This window comes from Macrobrachium nipponense, chromosome 15 (assembly GCF_015104395.2).
Source record: "Macrobrachium nipponense isolate FS-2020 chromosome 15, ASM1510439v2, whole genome shotgun sequence".
NCBI classification, from domain to species: Eukaryota; Metazoa; Arthropoda; class Malacostraca; order Decapoda; family Palaemonidae; genus Macrobrachium; species Macrobrachium nipponense.
In genome coordinates, this window is record NC_087208.1 from 3,220,860 (window position 1) to 3,242,499 (window position 21,640).

Here is a 21,640-nt window from a genome sequence, read left to right on the forward strand (position 1 = left end):
AGACCCCTAATACAAATGTACAACGGGCACCGAGCGCCCTTCCCCGCGCTCGACGGATCGGGCGAGGAGAAGAACGCCGATAACCTCCCCCCCTCAAGGGGAAGAGCCATCTGTGGGAACTGAGCGGGGGGGGTTCTCGTTCCCCACCCCACCCCCGCACAGTACCCATGTACCCAACAACAAAATCAGAGCCCGAGAGCAATCGTGCCATCGGCCCGAATGCAAGGGCATAAGGATCAATTCCCTGACTGAGCGGAACTTGAACCAAATAAATATTGATGCAATCAATAATAAGTAATAAAATGAAAATGCATCTAGCAAAACGAATCACTTCACAATGAATAAGGGCTCGGATCGAGCGCAATTGCGCCCTCGGTACCGAGCGCAAGGGTGAAAGGATTCATTCCTTACCTTTATGGATCAAGGTTTCTGGAAACCTTGATCCATAATGAATTGATGCAATCAACAAATATATGAAAATGAAAAGACTACTGCGCTTGCGATTTCACTTCATACAAATAAAAAGGGGAAGGATCAATTCCCGGGAATAGCGGAAACATTGATCCCAGTAAACAATGCAATCTCAATAAAAAATGAAAATGAAAAAGAACTGCACTTGCGATTTCACTTCATTCAAATAAAAAGGGGGGAAGGATCAATTTCCGGGTAAGCTCGGAAACTGAACCAAATTGAGTATTGCTACAATCAAAATAATATATGAAAATGAAAAAGAATACTGTACTTGCGATTCCACTTCCATACTGAATAAGTTTCCGTGCCGAGCGCATTCGTTCGGCAACGGGCATACAGGTCAAAAAAAAATATAAATGAAAAGAGCACTTACTTACGATTTTCATCTACACATTTCCAACCCAATCTACGCTCGGAGCGAGCGCTCCCGCCCTCGGCACCGAGCATACACAATACGAGGATCATTCTGGGAAAATGAATTCCCGCACTTACGCCCTTCAGTCCCGGCACTCGGGTAATCGGAGGGCGTGGTGACACCAAGATCCTTTAATTCACAATTGAATTCAATGAAATGATTGTACTTACAATTCAGTTTCACTAGATAATTAGAAAAGAAAAACACAATCATGCGAAAGCAAACGACGATGAAGCGGGCAGAGAGCGATGATACACGTCCACACGCCAGCAGGCCGAAAGCAAAAGTGATTTGTTTACCTCCCAGTCGCGCGCGCGCGCCTGTCGGACAAGCAGTTAACTACCGAACCCCTTGTTCGAAAGCTTACGACCTATCCAGCTGCCGCTAGTACCTTCCTATTGTAAAGGACCGAAGGTTTGTATGCCGTGTCGGAACAAATGTTTTTTATTCTATATGTAATGTTTCATTATTTTACTTTTACTCTTAATTTAACTTCAATTAATAACAGAAAAAATATGAAAAGGGGGACTTTTTGGGTTGGTTGGAACAAATTATCCTGATTCCCTTTATTTTTTATGGGGATATTTGTTTCATATTTCAAACATATCATACTTCAAACAGCCTTCTGGAACAGATTAAGTTCGAAGTCTGAGGTACTACTGTACTTAGTAAGGATATTAAGATTTGAATGAGTGCATAAGATTGTAGTTATATGTAAAAATTATTAACAAAGCAAAGTTTTACGATAATAATTTATTCTCAACCATTTAACTTCTCCACAATCTACACCCACAACAAAGGACTAACCTGAAGGAAACAAACTTTACTGGCAAGAATTGCATGCGCCCCACCCACACACACCCACCCCCCACCCAACCCCCCCACACACACACACACACACACACACACACACGCACAAAATGAAGAAAAATGCTTATTTCTTTTACTCTACTAAACATACAGAAGTGAATGAATACTATACTACTGCAGAAACAAGAACATAACTTCATTAGATCCTTCACTAATGAGAGCAAAAGTAAATCATAAAGCAACATCATCAAAATTCCAAAATTTTTAATGAGAAATAATCACAATAAAAGCTATAGTCTTAACTTGTAGCTTTTATCGGTAATAAAAGCTACAGGTTAAGACTTCAAAATCATAACTTTTCTAACAATTACTCTGTACCTCTTTAATTACAATTCAACCTTACAATTATTAGTATGTTATAAATACAGCAATTATGTACTGCTTTACAAATAATGTCATGATTTAAACACAGCTAACTAGAAAATACAAAGACCATGATACCAACCTGCAATAATTCAGCTGCTTTTTTCACTACAGCAGGATTGTAGAAGAAGATTTTGAGAAATTGATGTTCTTTAGCATGATACCCATAAAATGGTCTGAAAATAATTTAAGATTAATAATACACAAAACAATAAACATTTCTCCAAAAAATACCTTATCTGGTCTTTCAATACCAGACATATACACTTAACACATTCCCCACATTTCTGTATATGGTACAAATTGCTTGTTGCGAATACCTTCCTGCCCACACAGTTTTAGTAAGGCATCTGCCATCACTCTGAGCAATGGTAGGTGTTATTATCCAATACCACAGAATGTTTTAAAACAGTAAAAGTGCCAGCTCACATGGTACAAATCACAAATATCTAATGTAAACAGTGAACCTGCCGTATTCGCAGACTTCTCTCTGGAACACATGGCCCCATTTTTTGCAGAAAATTTGCCTATTCGCGATATTTTTCTATGGGAATATCCTCAAACTCCTGGTTTTTTTTTTTTATCAATTTCACCATAAAATGCACTTTTTGTGACAACACTATTAAAAAAAAACAAGGTATAAAAATATTTAGTGAGTTTCACATAACAACATAGGGAGTGTTAAACATGTATATAGGAGTTTCAACTATTCGCGTGGGGGGGGTGTCTGGTACGCTTCCCTGTGAATAAGGGGGAACACTGTACAGGCAATTCCCAGGTACGACAGAGGTTCCGTTCTTGAGACGTATCGTAAACCAAAAATCGTCATAAGCCGGAAAATTGTCAAAAATCCAAAGAAAACCTTCCTTTTAATGCTTTGGGTGCATTTTCCTTAAAAAAAAACCCTTCAAATACCAATTATTTTGCATTTTTGGTGTCATATTTCTTCTGCCAGATCAGCATTGTAGGCGTCACAACCCTGGAACATGTGTTGTAACGCTGGAAATAATTTCTGATGTATATAATTGAAAAGTGCCTTAACCTTGGAGCTCCCCGGGTTACGACGGTCTCGGTTTACATTCCGAGGTTATGACGCTTTTCAATTATATTCATCAGACATTATTTCCAGGATTACGACGCCTACAACGCTCATCTGGCAGATGAAATACGACACCAAAAATGTAAAATTATCAATATTTGAAGGTTTTTTTTATGAAAAATGCCATAAAAATGCAGTTTACATAGTTTTCAATGGACCCAAAGCATTAAAAGTAAGGTTTTCTTAGGATTTTTGACGATGTTCTGGCTTACGACGCGTCTCAAGAATGGAACCCCCGTCATAACCTGGGTACTGCCTGTATTGAGTTTTTGCGTCCTGTACCACCGGTATGTCAAGTCATTCTAGAGACAGTAGCGATATTAAGGCAGTCCCCACGTTATATCAGGTTCGGGTTAAGTAGTTCCAGACTAAGATGCTTGCCTCATGGCGCTGTTAACCTGCTTTACAGCACTGTACCCCAGCCAGGAACGGATCCCCCACCTTAACCCGGGGACTGCCATATTTGTAAATATAAAATATATTTCTGTTTATACTCTCTATGACTTTACATTATATATTGAATAAATAAAGTTATAACCTTATCATTCATTTTTCTTATTTTTGTATCCCTGCAAAAATAGATACCTTCAATTTTCAAGTGATGCAAAATGCTGAAGACATAACCCACTGAAGATGATGTCACCTGTTGGAAAAGAAGGTATTTATTCTCTGTTCCCATAAGCACAGATGGGAAAACATGGCCCATATTAATTATATATCTGTTTAGTCAGTCTCAATTTTATTTTTATTTTCTGTATTGATGAAATGTATGCATTCTGCAATGTATGGGAAACATGTGTTTGATTTTAGAAAATGTTTTAATGTGTTTACATTGTGTTGTGAGCTTATAGGATGTGACATCATAGAAGACAAGATAACGGAGGTGTGGCGTGGAAATGTAAACAAAACAGAGCGGACAGAACATGTTTGGTCTGGTAGGAGAGAGTTCTTCTGTCTTATAGGAATTTGTGGGTTGTAAGTCTTGTTGTGGTGTTGTTCAAAGACTTAAGCTGGATTATAATGGGACCGAGGAACTTGAACAGGTGGGTAGATTGGATGACTGTTGCATATAAGAAAAATTATGTTAAGAAACTATTCAAACTAGTTGCAGAACATGGTCGATTAAAGATGGACGGATCAGATAGTGAACAAAGGGAGATAATATGGAACAGGGGATTGTCCAAAATTTAGCAGGATACAGGGCGAGTATAAAGGCAGGAGAGGACAAGCCGAAGACTGGCTTGTGGTGTGTAGAGAAGTGAAATATCCGGGGGATAGAGAAGATATGAATGAGCTTAAAAGGGAAAGCCTTACAAATAACAGAAGGAATTGATAGAGAAGAACTTAAGGAAAAAGAGGGTTAAAAGATAATTCTCTTCAAACTAGATGAAATTTATCTAAAAGATACGTTAATGGAGAATTACAGTCAAATGAAAAACTATTTGAATATAGGAAGAGAATCTAGTGAAAAGATGAGAGATTTTTTAATCAGGTATGAAAAGGCAGAATCAGTGTGTAACACAGTGATGGGGAAAAGCATCCTTGAAGGAGACACTAAGGGTTTTCATGTACTGGAATAAGCAAACCTCACATAAAATAAAAAACATATGGTATTGGCAGCTTGTGGTTAAGGAAAGTTGGAATATAAAACAGTGTCACAAATAATGAAAAGAATATTTGAGGGAATAGGGAATAAACAAGGGGAATGGTGGGGGTCAGAAGGCAAGGCAAATTCTGGGAGAGGGAAAACCAGAGATATTGGGGAAAATTGAACTGAGGTGGGAGTGGAAGAAATCCTACAATAAAGAAAATATATAAATCCAAGTACCCCATCACATCTATTATTCACGACTTCATAAAAATGTTTTGCCCTGTGTTGTCTTTTGTCATCTTCTGAAGTCATTTAATTACCCACCCTTCTTTTTTACTGGTATAGGCAGCTTTCTTCTTTTTCCTTATGGATATATCATATCAATTATGTAATCTACACCAACACCAATTTTAATCCCTAAAAATACTCAACTGTCAGCATCAACAGCCAGTTTTTCCATGCATTTATCTCTTCCTGCACTTCATTCAACTTAATTTTCTAGATTTGAGTAGTTATTACATATTATCTTGCATACTTAATCCACTGCATGATATTTTTTTACTTTTACCTCCCTTATCATTCTTTATTGTGTCCAAGTCTCACCCCATATCCAAAGTTTCTGTGATACAACTAGTACACATTAAAGTGCTTGAGCATATGCTACCGCAACCTTACAATGATAGTATTGAAGTCAGGCCAGTATTTGCAAGAGATGTGTACCACAACCCCCAACCCCACCATAGCTAAAATTTGTGAATACTTAAAAGCCCTTTAAAATCATTTATAACTGCCCATTTTGATAATTTAAAAAAAAAAAGAAAAAAAAATACACACACACACACACACCCTATAAAAATAATGCTTATACTACCTGAGTACATACTTTAAACATTTTACCACAAATATGTACTTTGGCATGAAAATTTGAAAATACAGTAATTGATGAATTTTTCTTGCTGAAAAATACAGCAAATAAGCACATTTTCTGTGAATAATGTGTATATATGTTCCATAGAGAAATCCATGAATAGGGGTCTGCGAATTGTGAGACCGCGAATAGCTATTTCAGAGGAATTCATCCTGACCCAACCAACCTTCAACCTAAACTAAAGAGCCATGACTTACCTTACTCCCGGGTAAGAGATAGAATACATATAAGGAAAAACTGGCTGTTGATGCTGACCAGAGGAAAAAAAAAAGGAAAAACTGGCTGTTGATGCTGACCAGAGGAAAAAAAAAGAAAAAGAAAGGGGTATATACTAGACAAACAGAAGGTTGGGTAAATAACATCAGAAGACGACAAAAGTCAATACTGAGCAAAGCATTTTTACCACTAGACATGAAGAATGCAAAATACAATGTTGAATTCTATGGGCTCTAACAACTCCCTACACATTCTGAAAGTGGCATCTTCTCCTTCAGATGGGACTGACTTGGTCAATAAAGTGGTAAGGGAAGAGCACAAGATAATGGAAATAATTAAGAGGGATGTTGGGAGAACTTCGAGCAGGTAGACATTTGAATAATAATTCAAAGAATGGCCAAAATTTACTCAATGACTTGTCCAGATACCACTCTCTAACAAAGTACCAAGAATAATAACTTTCATACAGTACTTTCTGGGTAGCAGTTTTGGTAGCAGGCTCCTTCCAAGAACATGCCACTGCAATTCTATATACTAGTTAGCATGAGCTTTCACATCATCCAAACTCAAAATTTAATGGTAACAATTAAAAAAAATAAATTCTGAGACAATACTATAATATCTTCCAGCAATCTGATACCCTCATGGTTTCTGGAAATATACTGTCTAGCAGTAATGGGAGTAGTTTCAGCCAAACCATCTGGAACAACCTGGATGAAAATTTTAAACGAGTCTCGGTCAATGCTAGATTAAACTTCCTCTTGCCTGATTTGCTCTCATCCACTTCAACCAATGTCCATTATCAGAATTTCAGAGCTCAATTTGCAGTAAAACCTATGCCAAACAACCTTGGTATGCCACTTAAAGTCAGCAACCATGTTCATAATTTCCTGGGGTCCGTAATTTGAAAAGAAGAAAGAATTATCTCCTAGTGTGTTTGTTTAGATCACTCAAAGATGAGGAAGAGCTTGACAAGAGCACAAATGAGGAAAAATATATTTGTATTTCTTCCCCTTCATGAGCCTTACTCACCTCTTCTACAACAGAATTCATGATCAAAGCAAATAGCAACATCAAAGGACTACATCCTGTGTTTGATACCAAAACGGTATCTCCAACACAGAGGGTGGGCACTAAAGTCTTAGCAATAAGATTGATCTACACAGAAACAGCAGCAGTAGCATCAGGATCAAGAAATTCCACAGCCAAACGTAAGTAGTCCAGGGAAAGGGTAAAAGAGAAGTCGCCCAGAATAACACGGAATGGTCACTTCATCTGCAAGTATTCTGATAATGCAGTCATTCCAGGAATAGCCAGTGAAACAGTTTTGCCAGTTTCACCTGGAGACAGCTTTGCATGTGCACTTGGTCTGTCACAATTGTAGAGCATGTTCTGGTTGTCTACCTTTACACACACACACATAATTATCAGGAGTAATAGGGAAAAGATTCAGTGATGTCAAAAGAGGTGTAATTGCCCTTCTTAAGAGACAAGCAAAAATCTTTAGACCTTCCTTAGCTTCTTTTTTTTTCTTTTCTTTGCTACACCTCTTCCACTGTAATGGAGACAAGACAGCACAATCTCAGCACAGAATCTCAGGATTGCAGGTCCTACCCCTGAGAACAAACACAAGATGAGAATTCACTAACACAAGAGGGCATGAATAACCATAAACCTGCTGTGTTCACTCATTAACATCAATCTTACAAAACAAGATTGGGACACCATACAGACAGGAACAAGGAAAAAGCAACTTCAACAACACAGCCAATTAGAAAAAAGCAAATGTCTGTACCCAATGATGGTCACAGAAAAAGTGCTGACTTATGGCATGTGAGTGGGGGACCTCCCAATCACCTGCCTGCCACCAATTAACCAACCTGTTACCAAGTTTCAATACCTGTTCCCAGCTCAAGCAAAGGAATATAACTAAATAAAAGCTTCTGGATTGCATTTTTGAAGGTACAAACGCAAAATGCAATGTTTTGATTTAAATCTCGCTCACAAGCAGTAATTTCCCCTTAACTGTTCTCAAGCAAATCGTAGCATTTTCTGCATTTGGTGGTAAGAGCATGACTACTCATCTACCAATACCACATGCTCTTCCGGGAAAAATATACACATCAACTCCATCCCACAGCTTTTTTCCAATCCTTTGCACTATGAATCATACTTTAACCACATCCTTATCCATTTTCGATCAGTAACCTCTTTTCAATTATATTCAGGGTTCTTGTATTCAAATTTCATATTTTCAATTTATTCTTAGTGCACTTTTTAGCAACACCATTTGCCTAGCAGTAGGACCATTTATAAACTTTCTCTATTCATTAATGTAGCAAAATCCATTGAAGATTTGAGAGTTCCTAGCTGATTATGGCCAATGACCCCTGGCACTGCCAGCTACATTTAACAAGAACTGAAATCAAGACAACAAAGCTCTCAATACCTTTACCCTATGCATCTTTCCACTGCCAATAATTTCTAGTACTCAACTGGAGTAAGGCCACAATTTACAATTTTCTATTTTCAATCTAGCCTTTGACTACATTTGTGTAAATCTACACAGGAGCAGATGCTCATAACCTGAGCCTGTAGCCCATATCCAGGTAATACCAACTGCACCAGTTGGACCAGGTGCTCACTATTACTATTTTTGCTAAGCAAATTAAAATTTGTTCATGTAAGTTCCTCAGCAACCTAAATAATGTAAAGCATGTAAATATGTCAGCTTTTAGAATATGCTCAACTCTCACTTAAAAACATATACCAAGTACAGGCAGTCACTACTTATCAGGAATCCATTTTATGCCGTTTGTCTAGCGCAGAAAATAGCAGAAAATCATGATTTCCAGTTATCGTTATCATCGCTGATGATAGAGTACTGGCATCGATAATACATAAGAGGCACAATTGACCAGTTACCGGCACTGATAAACCACAAAAATTGCCAATTTTCAATTATTAGTAAAGGCAATTTTTGCTTATCATCAACCCGCCGGAAAGGAACCATTGCTGATAAACAGGGACTGCCTGTATGGTTAATAAAAACAATACGAGAATAAATATAGTAGCTTACAACCTTTACTTCTTAACAAGTAATATTAATATGAAAAGACTGAGGCATACTACAGATTTGCCCAATAAATAATAGCTAAATGAAAAGACACAGTTGGAAGGTTTTGCAAAGTTACTAACAAACTGCCATATAATTCACAACATAATGTTAAAGCTACAATAGTCATTCAAGATGAAAAAATTGCATATTTTGCAAAAAGTTTTCAGAGAAAATGAAAAATTTTTGAACAAATATTTTTCATTTTCTCTTAAAACTTCTTAAACTTTTTGGTTTATTTTTATCCTAGAAGGGTTTATTTTTATCCTAGAAGGGTGAGTTAAATTATTAACATTGTTCAAGGAATGTAGATAAACTATAGTACTGAAAAATTTTAACACTGATCAGTCCAAAGAGCATAGACAATGTATTAAAAACAAACTAAGCCTGGTGCTCATACTCACATTCCAGAAACAGGCATGATCTTATAAACGTATTGTGTGTTGGATGAGGCACGACCAAGAGCAATATTAAGTGCTCTGTCAACTCCTGCAGCAAGTGTGTAAGGCAGTCGCGTGAGGCTTTCAGATCCATCGTAGGGTACCAAAATGTATGGGAAAACACCATGGATATGTAGGCAAGCCTTCTGACCTGAAAGCCAAGTGCAGAACAATTTTTCAATTCTAATTCTAATTAAAGATACTTCAAGGCATTAACCCATAATTTTTAAAACTATAATTTCATGTAAAATTTATAAAATAGACCATTGTACAGTAAAAATAAATAACTTCATATTGATTATTTTTTAAAAATAAATTGGTGTCCTTCAATCAACTTTGATAATGTAAACTATGTATCACATGAAATTTGACAACATTAGAAGACCATGTGATTACAGCCAGTCCCCGATTATTGGCAGATTCGGTTATTGGCGGATTCAGTTCTTGGCGGATTCGGTTTTTGGCGGATTCGGTTTTTGGCGGATTCAGTTATTGGCGGATTCGGTTATTGGCAATCCGGTTTTATGGTGCTTGTCTACATAGAGCCATAGAATCGGCGATTTATGGGGCCATAACAGGCTGAGTTTTGGTTATTGGCGATAATGGAGTTAAGGCGCAATCACATAGCTAATGGAGGCACCATAAGCAACTGAGTTACAGGCAATGGCGGTTTTTGCTTAAGGGGACCGTCCGCTATGTTTTGTATTTTTTTTTTTTTATTTTTTTTTTAATACAAAATACATAATTTCCATATATGTTTTAGATGTATATAATACCTTCATCATACAAAAATTTCAAGTCATTTGAGCAAAAACTTTCAGTTTTATTAGCAAAAACTATTATTTAAAAAAAAAATTAGGTAGTGATTTCTCCGCTAATATGACATAAGTTGTATTGAAAATCATACCGTAAAAAGTACTTTATATACGGAATAATTCTATGAGAACAGAATTTTGATTTTTTATTTATTTTATGAATTTTTCTTAATTTTTTTTTGTCTAGACACTAAAAAAAATTTTAAAAAAAAGAAAGAAAAAATTGGCTCACAAAGAATTATGGGATTTTTATTCCTCTTTCCAATGGTATCTTTCTCTCTAAAATTGGATAACAAATAACTGAGTAATGGCTACCAAAGATTTGCTATATAAATTTTTGCTTTTTTCTTAGAAAAGTCAAAAAAACATTATTATAATTACTTCACTTATACTTTTATTGTTGATTTCTACATCAAGGATTCTGGCCCTCCCCCTAAAAGTGGTATTAATACCCTAAGCATGACATAAGATAATGATGTTGACGGCGTGACACGAGATAATGAGGGAGGTGATAACAATGAATTTTCGTGTTTTTCTTTCAGCACACTCCTGGCCTTCGCTAATTTTGCTAGCCTTAGTTGCTGAGTAGCCTTCTTGATCTTAAGTAACTTCGGCATTGCTATAAATTCACTAAGAAGTTATAAAAACAACGTAAACAGCTAGTAACCAAACGCAAGTGCATAAGCATGCAACTCCTTTGACGTCTGTGGGGTAACTGAGTCATTCTCTGAGTCTCGCCTATACCGCTCTGAGCAGCTCTCACACTACCGTTCATTGCTACCAGATGTACAAGAATTTCGAAAAAATCTGAAAAAATCGCTGTATATACGCAAAAATAAACACGTAAAAACGATCCTGTCAAACTCAGTCATAAAGACGACGCAGTTACGATGACGTCATCATTTAAAAACTGCTATATCTTCATTATTTGTAAAAATAATTGGCTGAAACTTCTGGAAAGCATGCACGGCATGTTTCTGCATAGATACAAATAATAACTCTATTTTTTATTTTTTCAAGTTGACATGTCATCTGCCATAGCGGACGGTCCCCTTAATAGTACCCTGCTGAGAACGGAATCCCTGCCGATAACCGGGGACTGCCTGTACACTAGTACATTCAAAATGCTGTAACTGTATACAACAGCTGTTGAATAAAATTTTCACACCATTTTATTCTTTTATATATCTTTGTATACAGGTACTCCTCATTTAACGACGGGGTTTCGTTCCAGCAACCACGTCGTTAAATGCGATGTAGTCTTTATTTCTACTAATAGCATTAATTTTCAGTCATATACTATACACAGAACTAGTTTCCTACATAGCCTATTATTTGGCAAAATTCTGACAATGCTTTTTATCATTTTATTATTCATATATATTTTAACTTCATCATTTTATAACTTCATAGTATATAATTTTCTTTAAATAGTGTACATTCCCGAACTAGCCTACTAGTAAGACAATACAATACCAAGTCAATACAGTATATACTATACTTTTCTCAGAGTCTGCACATTATTTAGCAGTGACTTTCATATTCTAAAATTGGTATTTCATTATTATCGCTTAGTTTCTTAGTCATTTATTTTTATTGTAGAGGGTAGAGATGGAAAAAACAATGAATGAATTTCAGCGATTACACCACATTTCAATGTTGCTGTCAAAACGAAAACAAAGCACAACTTCATCTATTGGGGAACGTGAACACTAAACTAGGTATTCACTAATGGGATAAACATTTTCTAGTATTGTTAAAGATTTACGCTTGCACTTCTTACCTCTAGTATCACCTGATCTCATGGGTGACATCGAATACGTATGTAGATACAGTTGTTTAAAAGAAATTATCAAACTATATCACATATAAGTCTTTAAAGCATACTAAGAGTAAGGAATTCTTGCGTGCCAAATGTCTCATTGTTTTAATTAACCCTTAAACGCCGACTGGACGTATTTTACGTCGACATTTTTTGTCTCTCGGGTGCCGACTGGACGTATTTTACGTCGACATACAAAAGTTTTTTTTAAAAATTCGCGGAAAAATACTTTTAGGCCTACCAGCCGAAAACTCTTGAATCACGCGCCTTGGGGGATGCTGGGAGTTCACGGATCAAGGTGTTGTTTTGTTTACAATAGTTACGCAGCCGCGCAAGCGCGAATTTCTTTCTTGCCGCACTAAAAAGTATCTGTGACACATCTCTGAAATTATGTCGTCACTTTGACATAATTTTTTTACCATTTTAAATTAGCCGTTACATGGAGTATTATATATGAAAATGTGCGCATTTTTATGTAGAATACGACAAAAAAATACTCATGATTGTAGCTTTTATCAGTTTTGAGATATTTTCATATAAATAACGATAAGTGCCAAAATTTCAACCTTCGGTCAACTTTGACTCTACCGAAATGGTCGAAAAACGCAATTGTAAGCTAAAACTCTTATATTTTAGTAATATTCAATCATTTAACTTAATTTTGCAACTAATTGGTAGTCTCTAGCACAATATTTCGATTTATGGTGAATTTATGAAAAAACTTTTTCCTTACGTCCGCGCGGTAACTCTTCCGAAAAAAATCATACATGCGATTGTGGTAATGTTTGCACCATTTTAAATTAGCCGTTACATAAAGTTTTATATATGAAAATGTGCGCAATTTCATGCACAATACAACTAAAAACAACCCATGGTTGTAGATTTTATCAATTTTGAAATATTTTCATATAAAAAATGATAAGTGACAAATTTTCAACCTTCGGTCAATTTTGACTCTACCGAAATGGTCGAAAACGCAATTGTAAGCTAAAACGCTTTATATTCTGTAATATTCAAGCATATACCTTCATTTGCAACAAATTGGAAGTCTCTAGCACAATATTTCGATTTATGGTGAATTTATGAAAAAAATAAACAATAACATTTTCTTTACGTCCGCGCGGTAGCTCTTCCGAAAAAATCATACGTGCGATTGTGGTAATGTTTGCACCATTTTAAATTAGCCGTTAAACAAAGTTTTATATATGAAAATGTGCGCAATTTCATGTATAATACAACAAAAAATAGTTGAAGGTTGTAGCTTTTCTCATTTTTGAAATATTTGCATATAAATCACGATAAATAGAAAAAAAACCACGTTCGGTCAAATTTGACTCTACCGAAATGGTCGAAAAACGCAATTGTAAGATAAAACTCTTACAGTCTAGTAATATTCAGTCATTTATCTTCATCGTGAAACAAATTCGAAGTCTAGCACAATATTTAAATTTATGGTGAATTTTTAAAAAAAACTTTCCTTCCCTCCGCGCGCGGATTCTTCGCCACAAATCTCCGAAATCTGTATGTCCCATTCTCGGAATATTTGCTCCGTTTCATATTAGGCATTTCATAGAGTTTTATATATGAAAATGTGCGCAATTTCATGTAGAATAAAACGAAAAATATTTGAAAGTTGTAGCTTTTCTTATTCCCGAAATAATTGCATATAAAAAATATATATAAAAAAAATTCGACATTCGGTCAACTTTAACTCGTCAGATATGGTTGAAAACTGCATTTGTAAGCTAATATTCTTACAGTATAGTAATATTCAATCATTTGTCTTCATTTTGAAAGAAATTGGAAGTCTCTAGGACAATATTTAGATTTATGGTGAATTTTTGAAAAAAATATTTGTTTACGTCCGCGCGTTACGAATTCATGCATTATTTTGTGATAATATTTTCTCTGTGTTGCTTTTATCGTTTTACAATGAGTTATATACCAAAATGATTGCAATTTAGATTATATTACAACGAAAAAAAAAAGTAACTTGTTACCTTTAACCGTTTTGCACACAGCGCGATTTGAATACAATTATATATGAAATTTCGTTTTTGCACTATCATATATCGCATTATTTATATATGATAATGATAATTTTTTTCATTTCTGATGGTTGCATACTAAACTTCAGGCAATGACAAAAAAAGGAGCCAAAAATGAACTCTTTAATCTTTAAAACTAAGCGCACTGTGATTTTTCTAAAAAAATATTTTTTCCGCTTCCGCGCTGACTCTGAAACGTCTCCGGCACATGGGAGACATTTTTTTTTTTACCGCTTCGGCGTTTAAGGGTTAAAAGGATTGAATTGGTAGAGATTTCTCAATGGAATATTTGAAAAAATTTATGTATTTTCAAGTTAATATAAAAAACATATTTGACTTCACACATTTTCTTTTCATTACTAAGAATTCACATTTTCTTTTCATTATTAATTATTCTCACAAAAACAAAGATATGGCATCTTGAAGTTGTAAACAATGCATGGCAACGAACTAATAGCAGCTGCATCAGTTCCCGGACCATAGAATGCCTGCTTTAAGAGGTTCAACTGTATAGCTTTTCTTTACAAAGTATATTAAAGCCTTATTTATTGTTTTAGCCTTAGATTTCAAGGTTTTCAAAACCTAGGCTAGGCTAGATTATTGGCACTGACTAGCCATTCTCTTGGCCACCATTGGCAATGTTTTTGCGATGTTTTTATTTCCATTTTATGGTTTTTTTTTTCTCTCTTCATGTTGCCGTCGTAATTCAGAGTTGTTGTAAAACAAGTACGTCATTAAATGAAGAGCACCTGTATACATATACTTGTGTATCATGCGACTTTTGCTGACTTAATTTTGAAGATAATTTTAAGGGGGTTTGATCATACACAAGATACGAAACTAGTGCATTTAATATTCACATATTAGCATCGTATGAATTATAAAATATAAACATGAAGAATACAGTGGACCCCCATTATTCGGGGGGGTTGGGTACCACAACCACCCGCAAATACAGAAAACCTGCAATTGGTACAGGTTATAACTGTATTTCAATAGCTGGAACACCAAATACCCCTCTAAAAACACTTAAAACTGCCCATTAATGTTATTTTTGTGACAAAATAAATTTATAACAAATGTAGTCACAAAAATAACATGTAAATACAGTAATCAGTTTTTTTTAATGAAAAAGTACATAAATTACTAATTTCCCCACAATTTATTGCAAAAAATGCATCACAGAAAAATCCACGAATAACTGAATCCGCAATTGCTGAACAGCGAATTAAACAGGGGTCCACTGTATACATCTTTCCCATGGATCTTCTAAAATGTTTTACTTCACTGCATCCAATAATAGTATTGTAAGTATTCTCATATTAGTACGTACTATTGTATCATAACATACAAACATGGGAATCAATGTTTTGGTTTGGAAATCAGCTGAGGGCAATTACGAGGTAAGTTTATTTTGCCGTATTCAACTTGATTCAAAGCTATTTTCTTGTTTCTAGTTAGCATAAAAGATTCTCTAGATACTCTATTTATGTGGGACAATGTTATACTTCACCATACAAGGTATTTTTTAATCAAAATATGAATTAAACATGCCTTGTTGTGAACTAAATTTAGTTATTCTTTTTTTAATAGATGGCATTGGGACATGTTTTTGTGTAAAGAAAATCAACAATTTACACTCCCTATTTTCACTTGACTTCATTATAATACGAGCAGTAACGACCCCTTCGGGAGACTGAAGACCTGGGTCTGTAGGAGGAGGAAGACGACGTGGGGGCCCGGGGGAGGGCTGAGTTCCTTGTCATACTCAACCTCCGGAGACTGGTTCCCAGTTAGTGGATGCCCACTGTGCCCTGTACCTCTGCTGTTGGCTAGGCCAGGGAGCATCCAGCACCCTATGCTGAGCTGGGTGCCTGAAGGAGGAGCTCCTGTAGATGAAGGAGTCCTGGCTGGCCTACTGTCAATGCTCCAGGGCCTCCTCCACAAGGTCCTTTTGCCAGAAGTCATCTGGGCCATCTGGCTAGCCTGGTGTCCCTCCTGCAGAGGGCCCCATTAGTCCAAGGGTGATCACCTGAGAGGTCAAAGAGCCGATGGCCTTCTACCGAACAGGACCAGCTCCCTGAGTTGGGCCAACTCGGCCTCATCCTTCAAGTTGGTTGCGAATCTGGCCACTGCACTGGCCTGTAGGTCGAGCCAGGTGGCTGCCTGGACGTCCAGGCAGCCCACGCCGTGGTCTCCTGCTGCTGAGAAGGAGGCCCAACCCGCCAAGTCTCTCCCCAAAAAGGCTGAGGAGAGGGGGGAGACATTGTCCTCCAAGGACTTGAGGGTAGAAGGAGATTGTGATGGTAACTGCTTCCTAGCAAAGAAAGATAAAGGAAAGGAGAACGCATTTTCGAGAAGTTCGGCAGTAAGGAGGTTTTCGCGCCCGTGTTGGAGGCGCCCTTTTCTCGCGCCTGTTCTGGAATCGTCGGGCGTGTTGTGGAGTGCAACACACGCCTAAGTGGCGGGAGAAATGCCGCGATTTCTGATGCAATACCTCGTCTAGATTCATCTAAGAAATTCTAGAAATCCCTGGAGTCTGTGACGCTCGCCATGGGCTCCACCCCCCGAGTGCCATATAAATGCGATGAACGAACTTTGGAGAGGAGTGATCGTAAGAGAAGGAAGAGATCGTAAAAGAGAGAGATCACCAGTTAGTCACAGAGAGATATCCTCAGTAAGAGCCACTGGTCAGAATATCAGTGAGAGATCAGCAGCAGAGATCGTCAGAGAGAGACTAGAGACGAAGGATCACAAGAAGAGTTGTTCGGGAGTTGGTTGGATATTGGTCTAGTCGTCTTCAGGAGTGGACGAATTATCTCGTGTTTTCTTGACATCGAGCAGACTTCAGAGAAGAAAAGGTCCTGCTACAGGTTTTGGGGAGTTCCTGCCTTTCAAGTAGACTAGTTTCTGCAATACGGAGTCAAGAGGACGACTGCAATTGCCGCTCTACATTTATGAAGCCTGTGCGTCGAATTGCCAAATTGAGTAGCAAGTATTTGAATTGCCTCACTGTTCCCCCAGTTCATGCAGTGTAAGATTCTATCTTTTTATGTAAATAGGAGATACCATCCTGCATTTACCTTTGTTAGTAAGCTTGTAAATAAACCTTTGTTGTGTTAGTGTTTCTTTCTATATTCGTATCCCCAGTTACAACTGTTGGTGTTGAAAAAATGATATTGTTATGTTACAATAAAGTTTCATACATACTTACCTGGCAGATATATACATAGCTAAGACTCCGTCGTCCCCGACAGAAATTCAAATTTCGCGACCACTCGCTACAGGTAGGTCAGGTGATCTACCGGCCTGCCCAGGGTGGCAGGACTAGGAACCATCCCCGTTTTCTATCATATTTTCTCTCTTCCACCTGTCTCCTGCGGGGAGGCTGGGTGGGCCTTTAATTGTATATATCTGCCAGGTAAGTATGTATGAAACCTTTATTGTAACATAAACAATATCATTTTCATACAATCAACTTACCTGTCAGATATATACATAGCTGATTGGCACCCTTCGGTGGAGGGTAAGAGACAGCTACTATATGGAATAGACAGGTAAAACAACATATGTTGTAGGTATAAATAAAACCTTGGTTCCTACCTGATAGGTGGTAGACTTGGTGGGTGTTTGCCCAGTAGTCTGCATCACCTCAAGAAACTTTAGCGAGATAAGTGATCTATGGCCAAGAGTTCTTGTGGGTCTGCCGATGGGGTCTTACCCACTTACTCAGCAGAGCCTAAAAGGACTTTGTCAATGGGTGCTGATCCACTTATATGACAATACACCTTATGAAGGAGCACACAACCATCCCGACCACCTGATCCTAACCATGTGTTAGAACTAAGGATTGTTACGAGTTATCCCGAACTCGTCACAACAACCGTAACTCAAAACCACTACGCACACATACATAATTTTTCAAAAAAAAATTATACTCAACTAATTGAATATGACGGAGAAATTCTCTTAATGAACAACATAGACTGGCCCCCGCCCGTGCGAGCCTGAATCCTCCATTGTTCGAAGAGATTCTCGACCATATCCAAACAGAAGAACAGTATATACATTCTAAGGATTGGTGTCGGCTCCCGTACCCAGAATCGTATCTGCCGATACGATAGGACCTAGAGAAAAGCACTTCTCATACGTCACACGCACGTCTTTCAAGTAATGTGATGCAAATACCGAGTTGCATCTCCAATATGTCGTATCTAATATGTTTTTTAAGTGACATATTCTTATAAAACGAGAGAGACGTCGCAACCGCTCGTAACTTCATGAGCTTTTACTCTCAGAAGTTGTAATTGTTCGTCCGGACAGACCTTGTTTGAGCGTCCGTAATGACGTTCCTTACAAAGAACGCTAGAGCGTTCTTTGACATCAGTCTTGTGGGGTCTTTGACCGCGCACCAAAGACCTTGTCTAGAGCCTCCCAACTGACGTTTCCTCTGAAGATAGAACTTCAGAGCTCTAACAGGGCATAGAGACCTCTCTGCTTCTCTGCCTACAGACTAGACATTCCTTTGATTTCGAATGACCTAGGCCAGGGAATTTCTGTGGGATTCTCGTTTTCGCTAAAAATTGTTATTGTCATGATACAATAAAGTTTATTTTTTTTTTTTTTTATGCATACTTACCTGGCAGATATATACTTAGCTATAGACTCCGTCGTCCCCGATAGAAATTCGAATTTCGCGGCACAACTCTACAGGTAGGTCAGGTGATCTACCGCCCCGCCGCTGGTGGCGGGAATAGGATCATTCCCGTTTTCTAAGACAGATTTTCTCTTCCACCTGTCTCCTGAGGGGAGGTCGGGTGGGCCATACACCGTATATATCTGCCAGGTAAGTATGCATAAAACTTTATTGTATCATGACAATAACATTTTTATGCATTCAACTTACCTGTCAGATATATACTTAGCTGATTGGCACCTTTGGCGGAGGGTAAGAGACAGCTAATCTACTGAAATAGACAGGAAACAACATATGTTGTAGGTAATAAAATTAAAAACCTTGATTCCTACCTGTGTTAGCGAAAGACTTCATGGCTACTGCCTAGGAGCCCGTATCGCTTCAAGAGCCTCAGCGAGGTAGTGACCTCATGCTAAGAAAGGTTTCTTGATGGTCTGTTACAGGGGTCTTACCCACTTACGCTTCAGAACCTTAGGATCTTTGTCAATGGGGTCCTATCCACTTACATGACAAAACACCTTGCCTATTGGCATGATCATAGAGCACGACACTAATCCCGATCACCTGATCCTTAGGGTTGGGGTTAGTACTACGATTGAAAGGAGTCATCCCCGAACATCCTTTCAAGCAACCCACAACTCAAAAACAATATTAAAACTAATTATTAAAAATATTAAAAAAAAACAAATTTAAGGATCAGCGTCTGCTCCATTTCCCAGCATAGTATCCGCTGATACATAAGGGTCCAAGAGGAGAAACATTTATCGTAATGTTATTCTAACATCCTTTAAATAATGGGATGCAAATACTGAATTGCACCTCCAGTAAGTTGCTGCTAAAATGTTTCTCATGGACATATTCTTCGTAAAAGAAAGGAAGTTGCCACAGCCCGTACTTCGTGAGCTTTCACTCTCAGCAGCTTTAAAGAGTTCTCTTGGCAATTCCTATGAGCTTCGGTAATTACATTTCTGACAAGAATGCCAGTGCGTTCTTTGACATCGGTCTATTGGGGTTTCTTACCGAACACCAAAGACCTTGTCGACATCCCTGAAGCTTGTGTCTTCTTTCTAAATAAAATTTTAAGGTCCTGACTGGGCAAAGGGACCGATCCAACTCTCTTCCTACCGGGAAGAGAGTCCCTTGACTTCGAAACTTCTAGGCCAAGGTTTATTTAGAAGGGTTCTCATTCTTCGCTAGGAAAAGATCCTGGAAAGAAATGACAGCCGAGTCTTTTCTAAATCCCACCCGAGAGTCCAAAGCATGCATTCACTGATCCTCTTAGCAGTTGCTAGAGCAACAGAATATGCATTTGCTAGTAGATCTCTGAATGAGATTTTATCTATAGGTTCGAACCTGTCCGACATCAAGAACTTTAGGACAACGTCCAGGTTCCAACTCGGGGGAATCGATGATCTCAATTTCTTAGTCTCGAAAGACCTGATGAGATCATGAAGATCCTTATTATTCCTCGAGATTCAGCCCTCTGTTTCTAAAAACAGCTGAGAGCATGCTCCTATATCCCTTGATAGTTGATACGGCCAATTTGGATTCTTCTCTTAAGAAGAGGAGAAAATCCGCGATTTCGGTTACAGAGGTATTGGAAGAGGACAGCTTCTTCGACCTACACCATCTACGGAAAACTTCCCACTTCGATTGGTATAGACCCGCAGGGTAGAGGCTCTGCGGGCTCTAGCAATTGAAGTTGCCACTTTCTTTGAAAGCCTCTCGCTCTGACCAGTCTTTCGATAGTCGAAAGGCAGTCAGGGAGAGACTTTGGATTTTTTGTTTTTGTGGAACCTCTCGAAGTGGGGTTGTCTGAGCAGATCTGTCCTGTCTGGTAGAGATCTGGGGAAGTCCACCGTCCATTCCAGTACCTCTGTGAACCAGATTCGGGAAGGCCAAAAGGGAGCAATTGAGTCATTCTCATTTCCTTCCGATGCCGACAAATTTTCTTACTACTTCCCCCAGCACTTTGAATGGGGGAAAGGCGTATGCATCTATGCCTGACCAATCCATGAGGAAGGCATCGATCGCTGTGGCTCTGGGATCTTCTTCTAGCGAGCAGAAGTTGTCTATTTTCCTGGAGAGGAACCGTGGCAAACAGTCGATCTGGGGTCTCCCCCCAGAGTGACCATATTTGTCTGCAGACTTCTGAGTGGAGCATCCACTCTGTCGGGAGAACCTGGTTCTTTCTGCTCAATCTGTCTGCCCTTAGGTTTTTTACTCCTTGGACAAACCTTGTACGCAGAATAATGCCCCGTTTTCCTCTGTCCAGGTTAATAGAGCTCTCGCTATTTCGTTCAGCGAGAAAGAGTGAGTGCCCCCTTGATTCCGGATGTAAGCCAGAGCTGTGGTGTTGTCGGAATTGACTTGAACTACCGCCTCTCTGACTTCCGCTTCGAAGTATTCCAGGGCTAGATGAATTGCCAGGAGCTCCTTCGCATTGATGTGCAGAGTAGTTTGTTGTCTGGTCCAAACACCTGCTACTTCCTTTGGACCCAGTGTTGCTCCCCAACCTGTTTCCGAGGCATCGGAAAACAACACTCGGTGAGGGTTCCGAATCAAGAGGGACACCCCTTCGTTCCTTGTTAATGGGGTTAACCACCACTTTAGGTCTGATTTTATCCCCTGTTGGATGGGAAATAAAAACGTCTGACAAGTCCTCCTGTCTTTTTGACTCCACATCCTCTTTAGATAAAATTGCAGAGGTCTGAGATTTAATCTTCCCAGGGAAATGAACTGCTCTAACGA

General features: G+C 38.2%; 1 protein-coding gene across 1 annotated transcript in view; it reads right to left on the minus strand.

Annotated features, from left to right (window-relative positions):
- Window positions 1–21,640, minus strand: part of LOC135226936 (uncharacterized) — a 430,036-nt gene that overhangs the window by 380,022 nt on the left and 28,374 nt on the right. The window contains exons 3-4 of the mRNA XM_064266617.1: window positions 9,473–9,659; window positions 2,202–2,295 (exon numbers count right to left, since the gene is read on the minus strand). Of these exons, the coding sequence (XP_064122687.1) occupies window positions 2,202–2,295; window positions 9,473–9,659 (281 nt within the window). The remainder of the gene's footprint in view (window positions 1–2,201; window positions 2,296–9,472; window positions 9,660–21,640) is intronic.